Raw genomic sequence first — 26,009 nt, 5'->3', positions numbered from 1 at the left:
ATTTCTCCAATTATTTTTTTCATTTCTCCTCTCTACTCATTACCCTTCTTTCTAATAATTACCCTATTTTTCTCTCAATTCATTATCAAAACTAAAATACCCAAAGATGGAAACCAAACAAAGCCTTTATCTTGAGCTGCACTCTTTTCTCTTCCCTCACTTAACTTTGTTTGGTTTTGGGTTTTGAGGGAGATTTTCGGGATAATGAATGTGAAGAGATAGATTGAGAAATGAGAATAATAATTTAAGAGAAAACTAATTAGAGACCGTGCGCAGAGAGAAGGGGTTGGGTTTTGAGACCCGTGCGAAAAGGACGCGGCTTCTCAATAGTTTGCATTTTTCTGAGGAATTGCACCCTGGTGAAGTGGGTCTTTTCCCGGCTACTTGCCGAACCTAATTCAAATGATTGGTTCCGTCAATTCTATATATCTCGTCGAAACGCATGTGTGATTTAAAATCATGTTAATTGGATATCAATTAGTATGCGAACGGAATAAAAAAACAAAACTGAATCTTGGTTGTTCTGATCCAGTATTTCCGGAACATCATTTTGTTTTTTTTTCTCTGTTAAAATTCTAATCGGTCTCCAATTAGGATGATTTACTCTACACATATGTTTTGGCAAGATCTACAGTATGAACATAACCAATTATTGAACTAGGTCAGGCAAGTGGCCAAAAAGGACCCAACTGCACCGTGCAGTTCTCAGCTAACTGCCGAGAAATCGTATGATTTCTCTAGAAAATGGTATGATCTCCACATTCAGTTGTCTCTGGTCAAGACCCACCCTTAAGCATTTGTTTCCTCCCAAGTCTCAAATTTGATGTGCTATAAATTCTTATGAGTTCGAATTTGACAAGATTCATCCCAACTTTAACCTAGGTCCCGTTAGTGATGCTAGAATTGATCCTTCAAAATTTAGTCAAGGTACACACGAACCATGGATGGTGTTGTGCACCCACCGCACAGCATCATGTTGTGCAGCATCCGAGCCGCCCGTTCGGCAATCCCATGGTCCAAATTTCATCTCGGCAATAAACGGCTCGGATTCTATATGGTGGAGATGAGATTTAGACTATCGAATTGCCGAATGGACGGCTCGGATGCCGCACAGCAGCACCGTGCGGTGCGGCAGGTTTGTAAGCTGACTCGGACACCAGAGTTGTCAAAAATTTGCTTCTAGCCACGCGGATCTAACGTATTGGCTACAGGGATGCTCTCCTTTTATAGGCGTAAGGAGGCAACCAGATGCGTCATGCATGATATCAAGGAATAGTGCTACATATAATTAGTGCTACACCAATTATCTGACAAAACACTATTCAATCATGGACTTTATAAGCCTAGTCTACAAAGCCTAGTTTATGTACTATCATTATTACAGACTAATAATTTACAAGCACTGTACTAATAAATTCACCCTCTCTGGAAAAGAGGACAACACTACTACACTTTATATTACACCACAAAAAAGAGACAGCTGGTATGAGCACGTGATTGTCACTCTGGATCATCTGAACTACTAAAAGAGACAGCTGGTATGAGCACGTTAGGATCGTAGAGAGAACACAACAAGGAATTATAAGAACACGAGAGACTGGAATATTATTGCAAACACTGACTAACTTCAACTGACTTAGTTAATTACAAAGGGGATGCTCTCCTTTTATAGGCGTAAGGAGGCAACCAAATGCGTCATGCATGATATAAGGAATAGTGCTACATATAATTGGTGCTACGCCAATTATCTGACAAAACACTATTCAATCATGGACTTTATAAGCCTAGTCTACAAAGCCTAGTTTATGTACTATCATTATTACAGACTAATAATTTACAAAGGTTGTGCCAGCATGATGTTGGAAAACTCAATTGTTTGGACTTCATAGGGAAATGAGTCAGGATCATCAGAAGAGTCACCTGATTTTGAGGAATCATCTGAATCATCAAAAGTAAATGCAAAGACTGCTTCATCTGTTACTTCATTGTCGATAGAAAATATCTCTAGATATTTGCAGAATGATTGGGTTTTTTACCCCTCTTCTCCTTCCTCCATTCTACGGCAAGATAATATGTCATCATTCTGGTAAGCGCTTTACAATTTGTCTTCATTTCCAATTTTCAACCTTTCGCTTACATTACCCATTTAAGTTCGTTGTATTTGCCTGTTATTTCCTGGAACTTTCTTACACAATCCAATTCATCCTTTCCTTTTGCTCTTAGCCAAATGAGTGGATGAAGAGGCTTGCCTTGACCACTTGCTGTCATTCAACCTTTCACTATCGTTGTCAAAACAAAAAATCCTTTCAACTAGTACTGTAGTAAGTTGTATATTTGATTGTCCTTAGCTTCCTGAAAAAACACAGTTTCTCAGTTCTCTCACAATGATTTCAGATGTTTTACACAAGCTTTTATCCGCCATCTCCAACCAATGGACATGGTGGTGGGATGTCATCAACGAGAAAGACGAGCTCGCTCGAGCAGTTCTTACAATCTCAATTATCTTACTACTATCCATATTCTTCTACCTATGGACATTTCACAAGTCAAGAAACCAGATTACAGCTCCATTGCCACCTGGACCCTGCGGCTTGCCAATAGTCGGATACCTCCCCTTTCTAGACACAAACTTGCACCATCAATTTGCCGAATTAGCTGACCAATACGGCCCAATCTACAAGCTATGGCTCGGGAAAAAACTGTGCGTCGTGTTAAACTCACCATCTCTAGCAAAAGAGGTCGTTCGCGACCAGGGATGAGTGTGTGTGTGTGTTTGAGAGAGAGAGAGAGAGAGAGAGAGAGCGAAGTTGCTATTCAACTTCGGTTGCCCCTTCTTTTTCCTTTTTTTTCTTTGAACGTCCCCTCTTTTTCCTCGCTTTTCCAGCTTCCTACTTAATAAATCTTAGACTACTTTTTGGTTAGTATACAAGCGAGTTTGGTAAATGGCTCAATCAATCTGCAGTTGCGCTTTCAATTCTTATTGTCACACATTTGAATAGTTTGAGGTGTTTTCTTAAAAAAGCTTTACCGTTTTACGCTCCTGCTAGTGCACGAGAATTATGTTAGGCAAAAAGTCTACACTCGGTCTTAGAATATCATAATCACTATGTAACTTGCAGAAAAGAAAAAGGAGAGAACAATTCACAATGAAAGGAGAAAAATAACAATGGACGTTGCATTTTCATATACCATGGCACGCCAAAAAAATTTAACAATTAAAAAAATAACATATTACAACCCCTAATTAAAAAGAAATTCTTGGTCTTAATGAAGTAAAATTTAACAATTAAAAAATAACATATTACAAATGGTCCTATTATCCTAGTCCAGGCTGTCCAGCTAACCCTTATTTATACTCCCTCCGTCCTTTTTTAAATGTCCTGCTTCGTAACTCCAACTTATTAAAAAGACATCATCATTATACCTTTCACATCAACTTTTTCCTTCACTTTCCCTACTTACCCGTCATCATTACACTTTTACTCACTAACTTTTCAAAATGGAATCTACTTTTAGGGACAAAATAGACAATACACTAACTTTTACCCACTAACTTTACAAAATGGACATTTATTAAGGAACAGCCCAAAATAGAATACTGGACTCTAAAAAAGGGACGGAGGGAGTATGTTTTTTTCCCTTATTTCTACTATGTATTTTTTTTCTTTTTTTTGTTTGACACTTTTTTTTTTATTTCTTGTTAGATTTGGGGTAAATAATATATGACTTTTGCACATTTCCTTTCATATTAAATTACTCTTGCACCATAAATATTTTGATAAGTTTTTTTAATTTTACTTGTTATCTTGTACTCCCTCCGTCCCTTTTTTAGTGTCCTGCTTCGTAACTCCAACTTATTAAAAAAACATCATCATTACACCTTTCACATCAACTTTTTCCTCCACTTTCCCTACTTACCCATCATTATTACACTTTTATTCACTAACTTTTCAAAATAAAATATACTTTTAGGGACAAAATGGACAATGCACCAACTTTTACCCCCCTAACTTTACAAAATGGACACTTATTAAAGGACAGCCCAAAATGAAATACTGGACACAAAAAAAGGAACGGAGGGAGTATTGTAATGTTAAATTTGCAAACCATAGATCCAAAGCCTATTTAATTTTACTAACAAAAACAAAACAAATATTTTCACCGAATAAAATTTGATAGTTTTTTAAAAGTGAAAAAATAATTTTTTAAAAACATGATTTTTTAATAAATTGTTTTTTTTTAAATTAAATATCTTAGTTGTTTACCTTTAAAAAAAAGGTAAACAAATATTTTTTACCGAATAGAAATTGTTTAATTTTTTTTAAATTTTTCAAAAAAAAAGCTATTTGGCTTATTTAATTTTTTTTCCCGTGTCTCGTGCCGTGCCCTTTCGTACCCATGTCGTGCCCGTACCTTGCTAGAACCGTGCCGTTCCTGTCCACTTTTCGTGCCCGTGCCCGTCTACGACCGTGTCGTGCCGTGCCGTGCCAGGCCAACTTTCGTGTCGTGCCCGTGCTGTGCCGCCCACTTCCGTGCCCGTGCCGTGCCCCAGGCCCACTACAATCGTGCCGTGTCAGGCCAATACCGTGCCTGTGACGTGTCGTGCTACCCCGTGCCTGTGCCGTGCCCGTGTCGTGCTATGCCGGCACGGCCCATTTGACACCTCTAGCTCCAATAATGCTAAAGCCATTATTTGGCTGCTACCACTTGCAACCAATAGATCACAGTCACATGTAATAGCCATTGGATTGCTATTACATGTCATTAGATTACCACCCTTGCAAAAAAAAATGGCCTAGGCCATTTACATGGCCAGATTTTGCCAAAGAAATTGCCATGCCATTTTTTGGCTCCCAAAATGGCTTCCCATTGGAGAAGAGAATTTTGGGCTTCCATTGGAGGAGAGAATTTTGGGCCTCCCATTGGGGGAGAGAATTTTGGTCTTGAAGCCAAAATATGGCTTTGGCTCCCAAAATGGCTTTCCTTTGGAGATGATTCTTACTGTGATAGTAACTTTTTTTTGTTACCTATTTTATTTCCTCCACAAATCCATGATTCGCTAACAAGTCTGACGAAGAAATACTCTAGTTTGACATAATAATTGTTGCCATTTAATTTACATATCCATACAACCTAGATGGTTTTTTATTTCTCAGCAACAAGGGGGGAGGAGGCGGCGAACCTCCTTAAGGCGCAACCATAAAACCTCCAAACCTGCATGGAGTCCTGTGAGAGACCAATCACCTATATGTTTCTACCAATCTACTGAGTGCCAATAGGTCATAGTCGGGCTAGCAAGATTTCAAGGGATAACGTGCGGCGTCCGCACCACTCGAACCTTCTACCCCTGAATCCAAACCCTATGGGGGTGAGCCATTTGCCACTAGGCTACCACCCCGGTGGTTTAGCCTAATACCCACTAGATGGCAAGCACACCATAATTGGTCTCAACCTCCTTCCAATGTTGACTAAGACTATTAGCTAACTTGATGTGCAATTTATTCATTCAACTTACAGCGAAGCACTCGGTCCGTGAACTTTAACCTTCCCTCGATTCCAAATGTTTACAACAGGACATTGTGATAGGCGGAACGGACACTACAGCAACCATGGTGGAGTGGGTGATGGCAGAGCTCCTACATAAACCAGAGGAAATGAAAAAAGTCCAAGAAGAATTAGCAGACATTGTAGGACTGGACAACGGCGTCGAAGGGTACCACATGCCCAAATTACACTACTTGGATGCCATTTTAAAGGAAACATTCAGACTACACCCCGCCCTCCCTCTCTTAGTCCCAAAGCGTCCAAACCAATCGTCCATAGTCGGTGGATACACTATACCAAAGGATACCCGAGTGGTTTTGAACGTTTGGGCGATTCATAGGGATCCTGAGGGTTGGGATGATCCGTCCGAGTTTAAGCCTGAGAGATTCTTGAGTGATACTAGTGAATGGGACTACAATGGAAACAATTTTAAGTTTCTTCCGTTTGGATCAGGGAGGAGAATTTGTGCTGGAATTCCACTGGCTGAGAAAATGGTTATGTATATGTTGGCTTCACTTTTACATTCATTCAATTGGAAAGTGCCGGAGGGTGAAGAGATTGATCTTTCTGAGAAGTTTGGGATTATTATGAAGAAAAGCAAACCTCTGATTGCCATCCCTACGCAAAGGTTATCTAGCTTGAAGCTTTATGCATAATGCAGAAAGCATGCTTCTTCTTTCATGTGAATTTGTTTAATATACTCTGCTGTTTGGTAATGCATATATTCGATATTGTAAAACACTCGTATTGTATCTTAATAAGTTACTTCCTTTTCTAATTTGTTTACTTTCCGTGTGTTTTCTCATTCTGATCATTTCCTTGACCGTTATTGCCACATTGAAAATGAGCCATATAACATTTGTCGTTTTTTGCCTCGCACAGCAAATTGTCATATGTCATGTTTCCTAATAAATAAATAAAAAGAATTTACTAGTGGGGTTTCTCTGCTGGCTCTGGAGATTTGACAGGGCATTCCTGTTCTCATCATCGTCAAGCAACAGCAACCGTGGCAACCTTCTAAGTCTTTTTGTTTCATTTAAATGGGAAGGCCTTCTCTATCCTTTTTTCCATTTTTTTGTTGATAAGTTAACCTTTTTTGCTATGTCAAGCGGTTGAAGAGTTACATCCAAAAATAACAATAATAGGCACTATTCAATTATGAATTGAGAGGTCAGTAATAACTAAATCAACCTAATCCAGAACAACCCAAGAAGTAGCCTCGTGAGGGGAAAAAATAAAGCAACGATGAAAGACTCATATATAAGAGAGCTAACAATAAATTCGTGCCATCGGCCAAATTTTACTCCTTGAACTCTCAGTAAAAAAAATGTACTAAAGTAACCAACTGTTACTAGGCTGGCCCTAGTTGGTTAAAGCCCACTCTAACCTAGTCTAAGGAAGAGGAGGCAGGAGTTACGCACCTGTTTTTGCATATGGTTATCAGATTGTCAAAACTCTTTCATTGTCCCCTTCGTACATTCGTTTGTGAAAAATCCGCTTTGACATCAGAGGACTACAGAGAAGGGCTCTATCAATTAGCTCTGAGTTCTCAAAAGTCCGGGATTTTCTTCTCTGCCTTGGCCCAGTCTTCAAGATGAGAAACAAACACTGGAGCTGTCAGCATAGACAGGTTGACGTGTTAAGGAAATTCAAGCCTCAAGCATTGGTTGGTTCCTCAAACCTTGGAACGAAGACCTGATTCAAGAGATAAGAACAGGATTTAGATAAGAACAGGATTTAGGTGCTTATTCAATGATGTTCCAGCTACCATCTGTATGTTAAAAAAAGATTAAGGGGGGATCAGGGAAATCCTCCGAATCATTTGGCTGTAGTCTATACAAGAAGCATCAAGGGAAGGAAAAATCACAGTCTAGATGCGGCTCAGAAGGACTTGAGTACCAAAGCAGATCTGCCCAGGTAAATCAGAACGTTCTTGGGCTGTTTCTAAACATTCACCTGTGCTATGCTGAGTCTGGTGAGCCATGTCGAGAGGACTAAAATATTTCTCCATTTTAAGTTCACTTTATTCATTGAACAGTTGATGATTACAATCACCGTAAAAGGATTAAAATTTTACTGCATTTAGTAGATGCTCAAATAAAAGGGAAAGAACGAAGCACTTTGTTCACTTACAAGTTTTGAGAAAAAAAAAAATAACTCTCTGCATGGTTCTCAATAAGTTTCTCTATCTATTCTCCACTCATTACCACTCATTACATAAAAAAAATTCTCAAAACCAAACACTTTTGTTTGTGTAATAAAGATCATCAGAATGTCTTGTACAATCACATTAATCAACCAGCATTGAGGATAATACTTACAATTGGCTGTGGACTCTTGAGAGTTGGAAAATAAGAAAATTAGGTGGCCAGGTTCCTTGACTCTTTATGAAACCAAACTTCCATAAGCAAAAGACACATCATAATCATCTTGAACTGCATTAATCCAAGCCTACCGGAAGTCCGGAACTACCAGGGTGGATTTTCTACTTAGCACATGCATAAAAGCAAGGTAAATATGAAAAGCACAACTTCACAATGTTGAAATTGCCCAAAATTGTGTGCACAACCCGATGCCTACGAAGAAATTCTAGGCTTCATCTGTTCCAGGTTGGTTCACTGCTGCTACCACTTCCACGAGACCATCCTTTGAAGAAAGCATAATAGCACACCCCTAGCTCCATGGCACCGAAAATGTATCAGCGGCTTCATAGGCTTAATAGCCCTAGCCCAAGAGTTGAACTTCCACATTCCCCATCCAACTTATCAGAAAGAAAAAAATAGCATTCCCCATCCAAATCGGCTTGACAAACTTAACAGGAAACCAAGGTGGTGTAAAGTGAACCATATCACTACTTATATGAACTGATTATTTGTTCTGCTCATGTTATTGATTGACGTACCTCTAGTTCCTTAGGTTAAAAAATTGGAGGGGAATGACAGATGCAATGAGACTAAAACCCAAAAGCAGAAGCACTCATTTTGACTCTTTCTGCAAAGACTCGTGCACATTTTCACATCAGTACTCCAGATGCTTTGACTTCAACTACTAGGTAAAAGATTTATCCAAAACAAGTTCATGACAAAAGTTGTGTGACTAACTTCATGACAAATATTACGTGCTTAAAACCTTAGCAGCAGAACAAGAAACTACTTATAGAATAACAATAACACTCACCCGCAAATAAGTTACACAGCATATACAAATGCAACACTGTCAAATGCAAACAAAGGGAAAATGAATGTCCTTTTACCTGAGGGATAATATTCATGCCTTTGCTTCTTCCAAGTAATATCAACAGCTACATTGGCCGAAGGAAGTAATGATTATTGTGATTTGAGATCAGAATCTGATCCCAGCTCCCACCATGCATTCTTATCCTCCTTCTGCAGACGGTTATCATATTCCCCAGAAGAAAAGCCTTCGAGTTCTGAATCCCAGCTCTCTAAATCAAACTCATCATCCAAACCATACAGTTTCCTATCCCTTTCTGGGTCATAAGTCCACTCCAATCTCTTCAAAACATCACGATCCTTCCACCGCCCCACGACTGATACAGCCTCCTTCTTTGCCTTTCCCATCATGATTTCTTGCCATGAAAATCCAGTATCCGCAGTCCTCTTAAGGGCCCCATCGTTACTGTCACCCACAACCACCGTCTTCAAACACCTTAACCTTGCCTCCTTCAAAACCTCCGTGAAATCAGAATCATCAGACACAAGGACCAAACACTCAACTCGTCTCCGGTCCATCATATCAACCATATGATTCCTCAACGCAATGTCTGCCGCTTGCGGCTTATCCGACACGGTCCTAACCCAAAAACCAGCCCGTTTCAACTCGTCTGCCAATCCGTACCCAACCTTAGGAGTCAAAACGTCCCTCACAGCTTTCTTATACTTCTCCATCTTCATTGAAAACTTAGCTACCAACTTCACCCTCATTTTCCCTCTTGCCGACTCTATCTGATTCACCCTCTTCGTTTGTTCGCGTTCATGGATTTGCTTGAAATGATTAACAAGCTTCTCATTGGTATAAAATCTTCTCCCACAAACTCGACATATATACAGTTCATCTGGCTTAACGACACCCTTATTCTCCAACTGATCCAATGCCTTCCTCTCTTTCCTTTGTTCCCTAACATCTGGAGGAACATAACTAAATGCGTGGCTATTGGCATAAGCTACCATATACCGAACAACTCCGAACTCTGAAGCCGCCTTCTTTAGGCGAACCGCGGCTTCATAGGGAGGAAATGACTTTGGTGGCTTGTTATCCAAATCCCAGAAAATCCCCACATTGTTTTGGGGGACTTTTTTCAACGAAGACAGTGATGGGTCGGACGGACCTAAATTCGGGTTTGGTTGGAAGTGACAGTATCTATACAGTACGATGTAACAAGGAGTTAGGGTTTGTAGTTTTCTTGATTGGATTGAGTGGAAAATATTACGAATTGCAACAAAACCCATCATGCCCAGATGTTATTCTATCATGCATCGTTGATTTGCAATGCAGTCAATCAATAGCTATTTACCATACACGAAACGAGGGGGAACTCAACTCGAAAAGCTAGGGTTTTAGACGGAGAGAGTAGAAAGGATGAAGACAAACAAACCAAACCTCTTCCCTCTCTCTCTCTCTCTCTCTCTTCTCCTTCTCCTTCTCCTGCTCCTCCTCCTCCTCCTCCCGCTCGTTCAAAACCCCCAACTGGAACTCAACTCTGTTTCTTGTTTTTGTCCGACCCCTGTTATCTTCGACTTAACTTAAATGTGAAAATTTTGCCTTCATTTAAATTTTTTTTTCATTTATTAATTTTGTGTCAAATTTTTTTAGAGTTATTGATTCATCTTGACAAGAAGAATAGAAAAAATAATTTTTTTTACTTTTATCTAAGTATTTTAAAAAATAATCACTTTTTAGTAAAAAAAATGACATTTTGACATTAAAAAATGATTATTTCTCAAAATATTGAGTTAAAAGTAAAAAAAAATTACTTTTCCGATTCCTCTCGTCAAGACGAATAAATAACCTATAAAAGTTTGGCGCAAAACTAATAAATGCAAAAAAAAATTCAAATAAAGATAATTTTCAGATTTAAGTTAAGTTTAAATTAAATTCAAAAGAACGCATGTATATATATAACTTTTGAAATTGATTTTGACACGCCACATTTAGCAATTGTCACTCCACATTTTATCTTTTTTTTCTATTTGAAATTACAATAATACCCTTTTTATGTGTGAGAAAGTGGATGAGCACTGATAAAAGCACCCAATATTGTAAATATTTAGTGCGCTTGTTCCTCTTTTATAGCGTATTAACTTGTGTTTATTTAGTTTTTATATAATGATTTTGCACGTAAGGTTCGTTTGAGGATGTTTCAGATTTTATGCCCTAACAAGGGTGATTTAGCCGGCATGGACATGCCTTGGGGGGCTTCCGAGCTTCCAAGACCAAGTGGCAAAGTCCCACCATTCTCCAATGAGCAAGATACAAAGCATCGAGTGAAGTTCGGAAGTGTTGGGTGCCAAGTTTTGAAGCTAGAGGCCATTTCTACGGTTAACAAGGCTGTATAGATACAATTGTTTTGGTTGTATCGATAAGTGGCCTTATCTTTTGTTCAAAGAACAAAGTATCCATACAACCGTTTTGGTTGTATCGATACAGCTCCTCTCCGGAGAATTCCCGACACAAGCATAGCAGCTCGGTATTCATACAACCGTTTTGGTTGTATAAATACAGATTGCTTACTGACAGCTTTTTACAGTTTTTCAACCTTTCATATTTAGAAACTTGCTATTTGTAGTAACCTCTTGAGATATTTTGAGAGAGAAAATTGGTTTTTGTATAAATATCCCTCTCCTCTCTCCTAGAGAAGAGTTATTTCTTGCTTTAATTTGTCTTCCTAGCTAAGATTCCATTGGAGCTTTGTTTCAAGCTTTTGGTTGTATTCCTTCAAAGAAATCAAGTAAGTCTTGCTAGTTTGATTAATTCTCAAGTACTAAAGTTGTTTGTATTGTTGAGGTCCGTTACAATATCAAGTCTATTTTCAAGTTTATCGGTTAAATCTTATGCTTCAATTTCTTACCATGCTTAGTTCTTGGAGTATATGTGGGTAGTCGATTAGGCTTGGCATTGGGGTGAATAACGCCCCGTGACTTAGGTTAATCTTGTTTTTCTCAACTCGAGACTTGAAGTTTGACTTGTAAAATGGGAAGGGTTCGCCTTTTATGTAACAAAACTTACCAATGTTAATCTCCGGTGATCATGTGCTTGCTCACATGGTTCCAGAGCGATGTCTCGATTCGTATTTGCCAAGAGAACTAAAGAACTCACTTGTTTTCCAAACCACACATCTAGTCTTTTATTGGTTTCATAGCTAAGTCTTCCGGTTGATAGCCTATGCCGTGTGATTCAACCGAATTTTCATTGAGAAGGGTTAGATTACTTAAGTTACGGGCGTTCGTAACTCCATTGCCTTGCCCTCTTTAATTTTTAGCTCAAACTCATTTTCTAGTCTTTTTCATAAGTATTGTCCATCTTTCAAAGTAAAACCAAAAGTTGGCCGCCTAAACGCCACAAACCCTTACATCTACAAATCCTAATCAAGTTATTCGAAGCTCTCTGTGGGAACGATTCCGGACTTCCGGATATTATGCTGACAACGACCTAACCCTACGCTTAGGCTAATTCAACATTTTTCAACGGTTAGATTGTGGCGAAGCAAGCACTAACAAAATAGTAAAGAATAATTTGGTAATTTCACATAGAATAAAAACAAAAATGGAGCGTTAATGAATAAATGTGGAGGGCCAAAATCACTTTCCACCACTATAATAACTAATGCTTAACGCATTTTGTCTTTTTTTTCCTATTTGAAATTACAACAATGCCCTTTTATGTGTAAGAAAGTGGATGAATACTAACAAAATAATAAATGATAGTAATTTAGTAATTTCACATAGAATAAAGACAAAAATAGAGCATCAATGAATAAATGTGGAATGTCAAAATCATTTTTCACTGCTATAATTTACTCCAAATATCCTTTCAAGAGAATTTTGACTTTCGGAAAAAAATAACTAATGTTTAACGAGTTAAAAGATGAAAATACTACTCCGTAACACTTATTACCATTTGATATCTTCCAATTTTTAAATAAAATATCCCCATATATAATGTATATACATACAAATGACTTATGAGTATAATCGAGGTAAATATGCTCATAACTCAGTTGATAGGGTAGGTAATAAAAAATACATATATGATTAAGAGAAAAAATGAAAGAAAAATTAGGAGAAATTATGAGAAACGTTGAACTAGTGTTTGAAAATTTTCATTTCCTTTTTAAGAATCAAACAAGGGGATAAAACGCGGATCAAAAAAAAAAAAAACAAGGGGATAAAACTTTTTAAATTTTACACTTTGTTCGGTTCTCGTCTCAAAAATATTCTTCCCAAAATTTTTTGACTGTTTTGTCATTCATGTTTTTTCGCCTTTAATGATTTTTATCAAGTTTTTTTCTTCTTATTTTTTATTTTTTGGTAGCATGTTAAAATGTTAAAAAAATTAACTAAAAACAAAAGAAAAATACACAAATTTATATGACTTTTTTATTAAAAAATTTTATCCTGACAACCAAATGAAACCTATGTCTTTCCCCGATTCCGAACATTGGGCTTGTTCGGTTGTGTTTTTAGGATTTGGACTCTAAATTATTGCCTACTTCAAAATTCACTTATTATTCATATCTCTAATCATTATTTTCTTTTTTATTTATATTTCTTTTCAATCACTATTTCAATCATTATCCATGTCTCTCTATCTTGATCATTACAAATTCAAATCCAAATACACAAAAATGAACAGGCTCGTAAGTTTCCATCCCGTCTTAGAGGGTAGGAACAAACTCGTGGATGCTGCCAAGCGGGTGCTGAGCAGTATCCGATCATTTATTTTGGTACAAACGACTTGTATTGAATCTGAGGACATAATCACGTACAGATTTAAAGTCTAAACCGTCCATTGTCCAATTAACATTTGAGCCGTCGATTATCGAAATCAACAGTCTACCCTGCCCGGCCCGCTATATTTGGCATCCCTGGGCTGGGCTCACGGTGACAAACAAATACAGGAGAACCGGAAGTGGCGTTCCCGTCATGTGTAAAAGTAATTAATCATGAGAGGGACCCATCCACGTGGTTCATCTCCACGACAGCTTGGAACAGAAGAGCGTGCACGAGAGTGAGGCAGGCAAGGGAGAGGGGAAGAGAAGAAGAAATCACCCAATCAATCAATTTGAATTGTGGCCTTGTGGGTCTTTGTGGGTGTTCCCTCATATTGGTCATCAGGAGGATACAGATTACATAGACGGTTGAAATCATCATAGGTATGAAAGGCGGGTTCTCGGCCCCCGGTGATTACATCTACTTCAAGTCTCAAGTTCCCCTTCACAAGATCCCCGTAAGCCCTATCCCTCTTTCTCTCTCTCTTTCTCTCGATTCGGTTCTCAAGTTTTTACCTGCAATTCTTGATCGTGGGTTTCACTCTTGACGTTCTTTTATCAACTGGGTACGCCTTTGTTTCAGTTTTAAGCTCTTCGTTGTTTGTCTGTTATCATGATGTTGTTCGAAGAGCATGGGTTTGAGTTTATCTGATTAATTTGTATTCAGCCTTTTGCATTTTCAACTCGATCAGGTCAATTTCGAATTACGCTTTTAACATTCTTCGTTGTGTTCTTATCTTTTTGGCAGTTGGGGGTGTACATATTTCAAGAATGGAATTGAGCGTGCCTCTTATTAGATTCGTAGTGGCTGATGTTTCAAACTTTCAACCAATTCATTTTTTGTATTTCAAATTTCCTACTTCCTATTCAATTTATGGAGTTGCAAGGAATGCTTTCACCATAAAAGTGGATTTTTTATTTTTTATTTTGATAACTCAGGTGTCCGGGACAGCTTACAGGCATCTCGACTAATCCTGGGGCCCAATCCCACCGTCTACTTGCAGAGAGTCCGATTAAAGCTGGAGCAAAACTCCATATGGATTGGCCCCAAAGGTGTTGATAGCACCTAAGAGGTTTTAAACCTGGGACCTTAGGAGGGTATGTCCCAGGTCTTGACCTACAGGCCAATCCCTTGGGGTTCAGAAGTGGAATTTTAGTTTATCACTTTTTACATATTAATGGAACTGATTGGGCCCTCTTGATTGTCTTTCTCACAAGGCATTTGTAATATTTTCTTGCTAAATGATCATATTTCAAAGTTGTTCTCTTTTTATTTCATGGACTCGAGTGAACTTTCAGATGGCTATGTGGTGAAGTAGCTTTGAAATCCGAGTGTCATTTTGACAAATCATAGAGTTTTATGTTTATTGTTTGTAGGTTTGTGCTATTGACCTATTGTTGTTGGCTGATGCTTATTTCTTGGCTTATGTAATTTGAAGACTACAGTGATTAATTTAACTTTCGGAGTCTCAACTCGTCTTGCTTATTTTTGGCAGATCGGCTTAAAGCAGTGGCGATATTATGACTTCGGTCCAAAAGTTGTTCCTCCACTTATATGTCTTCCTGGCACAGCAGGAACAGCTGATGTCTACTACAAACAAGTTATGTCCTTGTCAATGAAGGTAGTGAGCCTTGTGTGGCGGGTTTGCCATATTCTAATACGGGATGCTAATATAGTTGCATATGTACTAGTAGCAGATTAAGTTGCTTCAACTCAATTAGGTTGTAAGTTTGATGTTATGGTTTCTGTTGTATTTCTCACGTATGTTAGATTCATGTGTTATTTGGTTCGCTTCGTCCCTTCACCCTCTCACACATTCCTTTAAGAGTTTATTTCGAATTGTGGAAAATATGTTGTTTCTCATATATCTGAGGAGTTTTATTGCACAATTTTCAAGTTGCCTGGTATCTGAAACAGGAACCTGATGCAATAGGGTGTTTTTAAACTGAAGGACCGTGGAGTATTCTTGCCAGACAAGAATAGGTTAAGATAGTATCTTCAATTGGGAAGGCTTGTATATGGTGGAAGAAATGGGACATATCACATAATGCCTTGGAATGTAAATCAAGAGAGGAGAAAAAGAGGCGCCAGAGTGAGAAGTGCCACACTGCCACCCTTATTCGTGTCATTTTCTTGCACGTGGGGGCCCACACACATTATAGAGTGTGAACACTTGGGCAAACTTTATTTCCTCTCCATCTGAATTGTTTAATCTAAGTTTCTTTATACATATTTACTAGAGCCCTTTTTTGCATCATTTACTAGCTTCATCTGTTGTAGTTCATGATAGTCGATATTTAAGGTGCACATGGGGTTGGCCCAAGTTTGCTCTGTTTCTAAAGTTATCCCAGGGCTAAGGTCCCAGTAAATTGCACCAAAGCTAGCGATTGTAAACAATGTTGGTTCTTTCGTAAAAATTACCTTGATAACCTTATTCGAATGAGGCCTGTTAGTTAATGGACCAAACCCCTATGATTCGACATGATTTTCTGGTACATTCCGTTGGATATTCAACTTTCACCCTAGCTTGAATTATGCCTCGAACTGATGTTCGAGAATGCAAAACGCGCTTTTCAATAATTTGGGGAACTGACTTGTAAATTTCTTTTCAGGGTTATCGGGTCATATCTGTTGATATTCCACGTGTATGGAACCATCACGAGTGGATTCAAGCGTTTGAGAAGTTTTTGGACGCCATCGACGTTCATCACGTAAGGTTTATGTTTTCTTTATGCTTATTGTTGTCTTTACACAGCATAGCAAGTATTTAGATTTTAGAGACAGTTGTATTGCCACCCAGCTTCAATGGAATGCTGGAATATGGTAAAGTCAACAGCTGTAGAGAAAGAGTATGTCAGATAATTTATTGAGGACTATAATGTACATAAAGGCGTTTAAAATTATTGAATTGAAATAATTGTGCAGGGGGCGCTGATATAGAAGTTTGTGTCAAAGACCCAGCAAGATTGGTTATGAATCAATGTTTCATGCTCTGTATATTGTAACTATTAGAGAACCCAAGGGAACAAGAAGAGAGCAATTAAGTAGCACTTGTTTTGTGGAAATGGTGGTGTAGACTCTTTTTCCTTAGAGAACCCAAGGGAACAAGAAGAGAGCAATTAAGTAGCACTAGTTTTGCGGAAATAGTGGTGCAGACTCTTTTTCCTTTAGTTGGGAATGAAGAAAGTTGGTATCAACTATCATGTTTGGTCTTTACAAATTGCTGAAACAAATCGCATACTATGCATTTAAAAAGTTTAGTTGAGATTAACTCTGTAAACACAAGCGCTCAACAGTATAAGGGCATTTGTGATATCGCAAGGACATAATTATGGGGCATTGGACCATTAGGTTGTCATACAATACTGAATTAGGAAGGCAAATTGATCAAGGCCAGTTTGTGAAGGAAGAAAACTTTGCATCCATCAACCATCGTCAACACTTTCCTGTCATTTCCAAAATAGAAACTTTATTGTTTTTTAATTCTAGAAGAGAGAAGCTTGAGAAGCATAGGTCCTTATGATGTGACTATGTTCCATACATATTGCATGATTTTGTGGTGTACTTCTATTTTTTTTCTCTGTTGCTTGGCGTGGTGTATTTCTATTGACATTAGTTCTTGATAGTTTTCAGTATGCTGACAATCTATATCTAACAGGTACATCTTTATGGTACTTCCCTGGGAGGATTATTAGCACAACTATTCGCTCAGCATCGCCCTCGTCGTGTCCGATCATTGGTGCTCTCAAATACGTTTTTGGAGACGCATGACTTTGCTGCTGCAATGCCATGGGCTCCTGTGTATGTTTTCTCATGTCCTAGATCTTTAGTGTGATGACCTGGAGATAAATATTTTGCTATTGTAGCTGAAGGTGCCAAATGGCTACTCTATGTTCTATTACTGGGTCTCTTCTTTTTTGGGATGTTGGCTGTTTGTTTTACACCCAAAAAGAGATGGGAGTATTACAATAACCCTCACGACAGGATCAGATGATCAACAGTGTCAAAGAAGCGGGCACAAGCCCCGGACTTGGACAAAACAGCACACCTAGCCTAATAAGATAAATCTCTCACAACCCAAGAGGCTAGGCGAAAACTGACATGCCCCTACCAAGTACCAAGCAAGCTAACATAATAGCTGACACAGCAGATGGGGGCCAGAAAGAGAGAATTTAAAGCAAATCTGGCACCATGACAAAACACGGCCAAACATCCAACAAATGCCATCCACAACAGTAACCTTTTCTTGTCCCTCAGCCCCCTAGGTTAATGTGCTGCCAAGAGAGCAGTTGTATGTCATCCCAATTGGCAACTCTTTTGAAGAGTCTTATGCCACACTAAAAGGCCACAGTCTAAGCAAAAATACATCCCAAAACTGCAGTATCCACCAACAATATAGCAAAACTGGCCGCAATCAATTCAGTATATCCTGGCACTCTCCTCAACTGGAAGAAAGTGAAATGCCCCTGGAGCATCGACAACAATATAAGAAAACTGGCTAGTGAAAATGAAGCCATATCATTAGTACTCCCTCCGTCCCATTTTCATTGTTCATTATTTTGGTTGTCTCTTTTATGTCCTTTGCCTATATCTTTTAATGTGGATCTTGAAAAATATGCAATATGAATCTTGTTTGATAGATCTCGATTAGTTCTATAATACAAAGTTTTCAAAATTATGAAAAACATTATAAATTGAAAGATATAAGCAATTAAAAAATGGACAATGAAAATGGGACAGAGAGTATATTTCTAATAGTCTCCCCAACTATTGGACAACTAAAAGACCATGATATTCCACACTGATCGCGAAGACCAAATGTGGACCCTGCACCCCACCACAAAGCCATCGGAACGGACTCCATATTATTGTCAGTTATTGCTTAACTCCAGTTTATTGGGTTCTTTGGTTTTGTATGCTTTTGCTTATTTCATGGCATTTTGAACAACCTAAGGAGAAACTTGGTGTATTGTGCTTGTGAAGAATCATGCACATTATATGATTTAGTGGTGACATACTCCCATGACAAACTTTTGGCAGCATAAAATAATCTTATATTGTAAAGCAGTTTTGGTATCACTTTCCTACCCTTTCTTATATCTTGTTCATTCCTTCTGTTGTCCTTGTAGCATATGACCTTCACCTTTCGTAGCCTCGTAGGCATTAGCTGAAAAGATTTACTTGACTTTATCCATCGTCTCGTAAAATTCATCGAGTATCGTAGGCCTCCATTAATAGATAACCTGCTTGCTTTATACTTCTGTTGCTCTAACTGATATCGCCCAGTGGATAAAAAAAAAAAAAACTGATATTGCTCGTGGCTTTAGATGTGACAGCTGCTTTCCTGCCCTTTCTTGTATTAAATTGTGGTAGGTAACTGAAGTTGCTAGATAATCTTAATACATAAATTCTTTCTAGAAATCTGCTTATTGTATGATCTTGGTTAATCAACCAATGTCAAGTGATTCTTCAAGCATTACCTCAACAAGTCGCATCCGTGTGTTGGCTAACCTTACATGCTAACCTGTTCTATCTTGGCTGGCAGTGTTGGTTGGGCCCCTTCCTTTTTGCTGAAACGGCATGTCTTATCAGGAATTCGGGATGGTCCCCATGAACCCTTTATTGCTGACTCTGTGGACTTCGTTGTTTCCCAGGTTAGGTCTTAAAGACAAAAGTGAACTGTTTTGTCATCTGTAAGATATGCCTAAGCAGTCTGCCATTAGTCTTCCTATTTCAGTAAGTTTCCACCACAGAATAAGACTGTTGCGAGCATATGCATAGCTTGTTATATTGGAGGGAAAATTGATATGCTTCTTAATTCTGTTAAATTTTAGACACTGTTAGTTATTTCATCGTGAAATGGATGGAAACTTTGTTCTTTAAATTAGTCCCATATTTCACTTCATTTTCACATCTCATTTTCTCTTGTATAGACCATAGTTTTCCAGATCTTTTTTCTTGTATAGACCAGAGTTTTCCGTCTTAGAGAACACGTGACAGAGTGGACTGAATGAGCCGTGAAATATATGCCTTGACGTCCTTTTTGTTCCTCATTCTGTCAACTTTATCCCTCTAATGGAAGGGCACTAACCTATATTTCCAGCATTTAGCGCCTAAAACCACTGAAAGTAAGTTTCTAATGTTCCTACATTGTGCTCTCCGAATATCATGCAGGTCGAAACGCTATCAAAAGATGACCTAGCATCAAGGTTGACTTTAACAGCAGATGCCGCTTCAATTGGACCTCTTCTGCTTTCTGATTCTTTTGTTACTATAATGGATGTAAGTAAACCCACCATCGGCTGATGAGAGTTTCTCTTCATGAATATAGGCGTAAAACCTTTTTTTAGAAGGTGATTTTTTTTGTTGTTGTATTGGTGGAGATGACGCTAAACGTGGTACCAAAATTGCAACATGTTAGTTGGGTAGACTGGAAATTAGTTCGCTACTGTTCTAGATAATTCATGAATACTACTGTGGTCTTATCTGGTCAGCCAAATTAGGTAAAACATCTACCATCTCATCATCTTATTAGAAGTTCATGCGTGCTTTTTGCAGTGCTTGAAATTAGAATTTCCATAAATTTTTGGCTCAAGTACAATAGAAAGTAAGAACGTGTGCTGATGGTTCGTTCTTGTTTCTTTTATTTATTTAATGACATGGGTATATGTCCCGCCTTGAAGACCAATGACTATTGTTCAACCCCGCAACAACTCAAAGATCAAATTTGTGAAAGGTATCCAGGAGCAAGGCGAGCATACTTGAAGAATGGGGGTGATTTTCCGTTTCTTTCACGACCAGATGAAGTTAATCTTCACCTTCAGGTCCGTTTATGAAATTATTGCTTGTAGTTATCCCTTGTAGCCGTGCCAATTAGCAGCAGCAGTTGTGTGTGTTGGCTGGATTTTCTCAAGCATTTTATACTGATCCCTGGAATTTGCCCCAGCTGCACCTGAGAAGAGTAGGTGTTGAACCTCAGCCAGATTTGGTCCGTGGCATCTCACTGGAAGCTAGTGGTAGTGGCGGTGGCGGCAGCGGCAGCGATGGTGATGATGGTGGCAGTGGGAGATCTGGTAAACAAAACAAAGGAAAAGAAGATGGTGATGACGCTCCAAAGGATGACATGGGGAGTTCTGGAGACGCACCTCCCGAAAGTCAACCACCTCCATCTCCAGAAAGTTCAGCTCCAGAAAGTCCTGATTCTCAACTTTCAGACAGCCAGCTCCTCGGCAATGCAAAACTTGGTTCTACTGGTGCCAAATATCTGCCACTCCAGTTATTGCCTGCAATTTTTGAAGAATACCAATACTTGATAGCTGCTTATACCTTTCTGCATTTTGCAAGAGAGTTTTGTACTCTTTATCTGCTCCCGTTTTACCTGGCAACGTTGTACATTAAGTTGGATTGGGTGTCTTGTCCGAAATTTAGACAAGCTGTGTAGTTGCATTGCATGTACAATTTTGTTTGTAGATTTTACATTAGTCAATTGATGGAAGACGCTCTCCGGTTGTTGCTGGTGCTTTATGTAAAACCCATAATATGTTCATACTTCATGCCAACAGGTGTTATCAAATAGATTCGTTATTCAAACAGATTAGTTATGGCTTCGTTTGTACAAACCCAAAACATGATGTATGACAAATATAATCGCCTTTCTACTGGGTGTCTTAGTCTGAACAAATACAAATTGCTATAAAACCATCACGTTTGAAGTTGCTCGAATGGATAACACCATTTTGAATTCAAACATAAACTAAGCAATGGATCTTTGCGCATTTCTTCGTAGCTACTGGATTACAGAACTCATTGGTATATCGAAGCATCAATTTATGATTTTGTCAAATTATCTCAAATGTGCTACAAGCTTCCTACCGTCTCTAAATGCACTGCTGAATTACTCCAATATATTGCATAAGATACTCTTATTCTCTTTTTATTTCACCTTTGGAGGCCTAAATTAACATACTAAGCAGCTGCCCTTTGTTGTTGAGGCTCCATAAACCACTCAGAAGGCCACCAGTCTGGTCTAATTGCCTGAACTTTCACATCTTCTTGTCCTTGTATTACCAAGGAGCCCAATCCCCTAAAGGCTTCCTCCAACCTCAGAAGGCCCAGACCGCGGCATCCAAGGGCAGTAGTCACAGTCCCAGCCTTCTTGCCAGAGGCAGCATTCATAACTTCGGACCCAGGAGAAACTTTCTGCTCCAATTCTGAAATAGAAGATAGGGGTCATTAAACAAGAATAATATTGAAATTTGAGGAAGCCAAAAAGATGTTTGCATTTACCATTCCCGTCATTATCAATGAACTTCAAAGGAAGCACACGTTTCCGAATGACCCCTCGATGATGTGTACGAGCAATGAGTTCTTGGCCCACGTAGCAACCTTTATCAAAGCTTATAGCATTTAGACCGGCAAGATTGTATTCCAATGGCATTGCCTCACCTAAGGAGCATCGTAACAAATGCACAATGTAAGTTCATAAACATCAACACCTGTTTCAAAGCCGGTCAACTTTAAACCAGAAATTGGGGTTTAGAGTTGAATATTTCTACGTTCTAAGCATAAATAATTTCACTTAGCTATAGAGCAAAATTAAACAAAATCGATCAGGATACTACTGCATACTCCCACTCAGTATGGACAATTTCCATATTGTGTCGAGAAAAGTTCTAAACTAAATCTCTTCCACGTCCTACTGATGCACCGTCTTGCAGTTCCACAAACTGAATTCCTGCACCGTGCCCAATAACTACATCCCCACAATGCCAGAAGTATACAGCAAATCAGGAATGATTGTTCAAAGTTAGACAGAAATACAGCTAAAGCAGCTTTGGCAGCTACAGGCAATCAGATCGGATAATACCCTGCCTTTGGTGTTAAACTCGGGGTTTCACATCTGTAAATAGTGCCCAGACTCAGGGGGCTAGATTGGAGGCCCTTGAAGCTATGTGAAAGAACTGCATTTTTCATTTCCTAATTGTAGTTCTAAATAGAGCAAGGAAGATGCACCTTTTGGGATCTCAGTCGAACCTTCAGCAACCCCTTTCTCTAATCTCCATAAAAGAAAATTTTTTTCATCAGTTTCCTTGTCAGCCTCAACCAACGGTGCTGCAACAAACATAATGCAAGCTCCTCATGATTAATCAAATTGATATATTTTGTTTGAAGGAGATTGAGAACTGGCTTGTAATCTCTTATGCTACGTGCTGATTCAAACGAAGTCAAATCACAGGATCAACTGAGGCTACTAAATCTTACGTATTGAATTAGATGGAAAGATCCCCCGGAATCCAAGGCAATCCAATCGGGGATCCTTATGCCATTGCCATCCAAGTCCATTTCCGCTTGAAGCCGAGGCACCAGAATGATCAACAGCACCGCCCCAGCCCACGGAACAAGCTTCTGGTTCTTCTGCCGACAAGGACTTGTCAGTCAGATTTGAGCCATACCTTTGCCAACAAGAGAAAGCTTCTGCCACACTCTCGATATCAACCTTGGACCTCAACTGGTACCTGTAGCTCCAAAATAAACAAAGTGGAATGGAAAAACTAAAAGCTAGGGTGGGCAATTGAATAGATTGCAATGTATTTCGCAAACAAATCGCATTAGAGTCTGACTTCGGTCATTGTGACCTAATGCAATGTGAAACAAAAGGTGAAAACACTTTGTTACATATCCTAACATCCAAAATGCGTAGGCAAGCTTAGTTGGCAGCCAATCACCAGTTCTACCATATTACATATAGCACGTTTTATCCAATTTCTTGAAAGGGAAAACAGACCAGAAAAAGTTATCATGTATTCTATTACTACACGTTCTCTGGTAGTCACTAAAATTACCATCCAAGGGGATTCTTTAGTTATTGAATTTCTTTCCCAGTATTCTTGGTGTAGATGAATTGCCGAGATTATGACTTCCTAAACTCAAGTAGTCCCTTTTTCTGCCATTCACTATTTACTTTCCATGAAACGCTTAACGGTAGTTAAAAAGGTAGGTTACTCTCCTACTACGGCCCCAACAATATTATTAGTCGTTGTCACCCACCCCCCAACCTCACCCAGCCTCACTCACACACAAAATGCAAGTGAGTTTTGTGTTTTCTACGTGTGACTTGTTAGGACACTGACAAATTGAGAAGTGCTAGAACAGGCCATCGTAAAGTTAGTCAACCACACCTTAATCTTGCAGCTATTCTTCTACTTGGCATACCGAAACAGCGATTATACTAATTCCTAACAATTTCAATGAACTCTCCAAATCCTAAATGAAACAAAAGTCCATAAAGGGAACACCGAGCTTATTTTTGTCCATTTGAATGCTAAGAAATCAAGACTCTTATAAGTTGCTCCAATATCAAGCATGACATCCCAACTTTCATCATCTCCCTGACTAGCAAATGAGAAACCCAAAACAAGAAAGCAACTAAATTAATTGATGACAGAGAAAATTAAAGTAAGCCAATATGCATGTCAATGGCCCTGTATAGGATGATCTTATCGAACAATCAACAACTTGGATCTCTACAATGGAGCTTTTACACTGAATTTCACAGCCATTAAGTATCAAAAGTCACAATTCTTAAGTTCTCTGTTGGTTTTTAGTGAAGCCTGATTAGGTTTCGTACACGCTTTGCTAACGGGTTTGGGTTACGTTAATTGATGTAATCCCTAGGTTATCCATAATACTTGTTATCACAGTCCATGTAACTCGTGCTCCATTCTTCATTTATATTATTTTGTAAAACCTGGTATGAGCTGTGAACGTACACAACTACAGTTGGGAAACCATGTAAAAATATGTATCTTGGGTTTTCTTTTCGTAATTGTTTCTTTGCGCTATATGTGTTTGTTTGTTTTTTTGGCCGTTTTCTCAATAGTCTCTTAAAAAACAAGAGAACTGACATACTAGTGCACTTTTACAGTTTTTGCTAGTGCATTAATCAAACGGCTGACACAATACGGTACTAAAACAATCCGATAACAACAACCAGAACCCAATCAAACAAACTTACTTTCTGAGGGTTTCCAATAGCTCACCCACCACAGACCCATCAACATCCGCGTAAACCTCCACTTCGTCCGGTCCGGCCCCCGGCCCAGACCCAGACTCATCAAGCCTCTGGTCGGGCCGAGCCGGCCCGTACACGAAAAAATCATACAAAAACCTCCCCTGGGGCGTCAACATGGCGGCGTAAACGGGCGGGGTCGAAACAGCGGGCAAGTTGGGGGTGGGCACAACCGAGGCCGCCTCCTCACCCAGGGGTTCACCGAACCTCCGCACATCGTTCGTCAATAGGCCCTGGAGGAATTTGACGGTGTCGGGGCCTCGGAAACGGACCACGGCCCGGGTGGTGAGGAGGGAGGCCACGGGGCCGGCATTGTCGAGGCGGGTTTGTTGGGCGGAGAAGTGTCTGAAAGCGTGGGAAATGGGTTTGGGGAAGTTGAGAGAGAGTTTTCTGAAACGGTGCATCGTTTAGTTGGTCGGTTGGTTTGGGGTTTGTGGGGATTTTGGTGGAGTGGAAGAGGGTGGTGTGTGGAGGCCCCTTAAATTCTCTATATATCAAGAAATTGGTGTACTTCTATACGATGTTTTCTGAGTCGTTAGATTGTGTGAGAATTATTTTGTATTTTAAAATTTTTATGCAATCTGAGTTGGAAATGCATCGATACAGAGGTACAGAGAATTTTGAGGACTCATATGGAGGAGGGAGGGGGAGAGACGGTGGTTTGCGGCGGCGGGAAGAGGGATGCCGGGGGTTTTGACGCGTGTGGTTGGGGGGTTATGGGGTTTTGCCACGTGAGGTGGGGAGGTGGAAGTGTTGGTTTGGGGAAGAGGTTTGTTTAGGATGTGTTTGATGAAATTCTTAATTTCTGAGAGAAGCAAATACTTGGCTGAAATGAATATAGGCTTAAAAATATGAATCCATTGTAAACCTCATGAAGTGTCATGTTGAAGACGTTTGTGGATCCTTTCTGAGCCAATTTTCTGTAGAAGAGGTCGTTTGTATATTGGAGGGATCAAGTGTACCGCAAATTAAGTTGATTGGTTACCAATTGATGTGATTACGGAGCACATTAATCTTGAATTTTTTTTTTTTTTGGTGTTTTCGATAAGTTCTAAAATAGTACTGTACTAAATTTATCAATCATCAAAGTGGGTTTAAGAAACACTCGTAAATGTCATTAACAAGATGGTGCAGTCTCTAAAGGCGTCTATCTTTCTTCGAATTTAGTATCAAATCCATTGGACGTGACGAGAATCTCAATACATAATTTTTGAAGTACAATTATGCAACCGAGAGTAGTGGTGTTGCAGATTCACCTTTATAGTTTATCACTTTTGGATAAAATTAGTTGGTTGATGAATTTCGAGAACAATTCTTTCCTCAATAAAGTGAAGAAAGGAAAAGGAGATTTCGATAGCAATTTCTAATCAATAACGAGTATGATTCAA

At 39.1% G+C, this 26,009-nt stretch overlaps 4 protein-coding genes and 1 long non-coding RNA gene across 7 annotated transcripts; 3 read left to right on the top strand and 2 right to left on the bottom strand.

The window, feature by feature from the left end:
• Nucleotides 1–2,293: 2,293 nt before the first annotated feature.
• Nucleotides 2,294–6,319, top strand: LOC131332657 (cytochrome P450 76C2-like). The gene is made up of 2 exons (XM_058366954.1): nt 2,294–2,756; nt 5,574–6,319. Exons 1-2 carry the CDS (start codon nt 2,385–2,387, stop codon nt 6,198–6,200), a joined length of 999 nt encoding a protein of 332 aa, XP_058222937.1. The 5' UTR covers nt 2,294–2,384; the 3' UTR covers nt 6,201–6,319.
• Nucleotides 6,320–6,680: 361 nt separating this feature from the next.
• Nucleotides 6,681–10,284, bottom strand: LOC131331897 (uncharacterized). 2 transcript variants are annotated; one of them, XM_058365853.1, is made up of 3 exons: nt 8,798–10,260; nt 8,447–8,535; nt 6,681–7,239 (listed from the first exon to the last, which is right to left on the bottom strand). In XM_058365853.1, exon 1 carries the CDS (start codon nt 10,014–10,016, stop codon nt 8,871–8,873), a length of 1,146 nt encoding a protein of 381 aa, XP_058221836.1. In that variant the 5' UTR covers nt 10,017–10,260; the 3' UTR covers nt 6,681–7,239; nt 8,447–8,535; nt 8,798–8,870. The 2 variants fall into 2 exon arrangements, with proteins under 2 accessions (XP_058221836.1, XP_058221837.1); XM_058365854.1 differs by lacking the exon at nt 8,447–8,535 and having other exon boundaries at nt 8,798–10,284.
• A 3,387-nt stretch (nt 10,285–13,671) lies between these two features.
• Nucleotides 13,672–21,145, top strand: LOC131331895 (uncharacterized). 2 transcript variants are annotated; one of them, XM_058365850.1, is made up of 8 exons: nt 13,672–14,010; nt 15,049–15,174; nt 16,166–16,264; nt 17,212–17,354; nt 19,099–19,207; nt 19,728–19,835; nt 20,237–20,377; nt 20,500–21,145. In XM_058365850.1, the coding sequence occupies exons 1-8, from the start codon at nt 13,939–13,941 to the stop codon at nt 20,992–20,994; spliced, it is 1,293 nt and encodes a 430-aa protein (XP_058221833.1). In that variant the 5' UTR covers nt 13,672–13,938; the 3' UTR covers nt 20,995–21,145. The 2 variants fall into 2 exon arrangements, with proteins under 2 accessions (XP_058221833.1, XP_058221834.1); XM_058365851.1 differs by lacking the exon at nt 13,672–14,010 and adding an exon at nt 14,147–14,650.
• LOC131331901 (uncharacterized) lies at nt 17,361–18,359 on the top strand. Its single transcript, XR_009201543.1, has 2 exons — nt 17,361–18,077; nt 18,294–18,359. It is a non-coding gene; the product is annotated as an uncharacterized LOC131331901 (long non-coding RNA).
• Nucleotides 21,146–21,365: 220 nt separating the features above from the next.
• On the bottom strand, nt 21,366–25,435 carry LOC131331896 (putative transferase At4g12130, mitochondrial). Its single transcript, XM_058365852.1, has 5 exons — nt 24,568–25,435; nt 22,815–23,068; nt 22,566–22,664; nt 21,840–21,998; nt 21,366–21,763 (listed from the first exon to the last, which is right to left on the bottom strand). The coding sequence occupies exons 1-5, from the start codon at nt 25,023–25,025 to the stop codon at nt 21,519–21,521; spliced, it is 1,215 nt and encodes a 404-aa protein (XP_058221835.1). The 5' UTR covers nt 25,026–25,435; the 3' UTR covers nt 21,366–21,518.
• Nucleotides 25,436–26,009: the final 574 nt, after the last annotated feature.

Source organism: Rhododendron vialii, chromosome 7a, assembly GCF_030253575.1.
Source record: "Rhododendron vialii isolate Sample 1 chromosome 7a, ASM3025357v1".
Classification (NCBI taxonomy): domain Eukaryota; kingdom Viridiplantae; phylum Streptophyta; class Magnoliopsida; order Ericales; family Ericaceae; genus Rhododendron; species Rhododendron vialii.
The sequence above is the reverse complement of the archived record's forward strand: the minus strand, read 5'-3'. Positions and strand labels throughout refer to the sequence as shown.

Bases quoted from the DNA above. Each gene is read 5' to 3' on its own strand.
- LOC131331897 (XM_058365854.1), bottom strand. From the start codon at position 10,016: ATGATGGGTTTTGTTGCAATTCGTAATATTTTCCACTCAATCCAATCA.
- LOC131331896 (XM_058365852.1), bottom strand. From the start codon at position 25,025: ATGCACCGTTTCAGAAAACTCTCTCTCAACTTCCCCAAACCCATTTCC. The intron at 22,665-22,814 runs GTAAGATTTAGT...TGTTTGTTGCAG, and splicing joins CTTTCCATCTAATTCAATAC to CACCGTTGGTTGAGGCTGAC. The intron at 21,999-22,565 runs GTGCATCTTCCT...GATGCTCCTTAG, and splicing joins TTCGACTGAGATCCCAAAAG to GTGAGGCAATGCCATTGGAA.
- LOC131331895 (XM_058365850.1), top strand. From the start codon at position 13,939: ATGAAAGGCGGGTTCTCGGCCCCCGGTGATTACATCTACTTCAAGTCT. The intron at 14,011-15,048 runs GTAAGCCCTATC...TATTTTTGGCAG, and splicing joins TTCCCCTTCACAAGATCCCC to ATCGGCTTAAAGCAGTGGCG. The intron at 17,355-19,098 runs GTATGTTTTCTC...CTTGGCTGGCAG, and splicing joins GCAATGCCATGGGCTCCTGT to TGTTGGTTGGGCCCCTTCCT.
- LOC131332657 (XM_058366954.1), top strand. From the start codon at position 2,385: ATGATTTCAGATGTTTTACACAAGCTTTTATCCGCCATCTCCAACCAA. The intron at 2,757-5,573 runs TGAGTGTGTGTG...TGTTTACAACAG, and splicing joins AGGTCGTTCGCGACCAGGGA to GACATTGTGATAGGCGGAAC.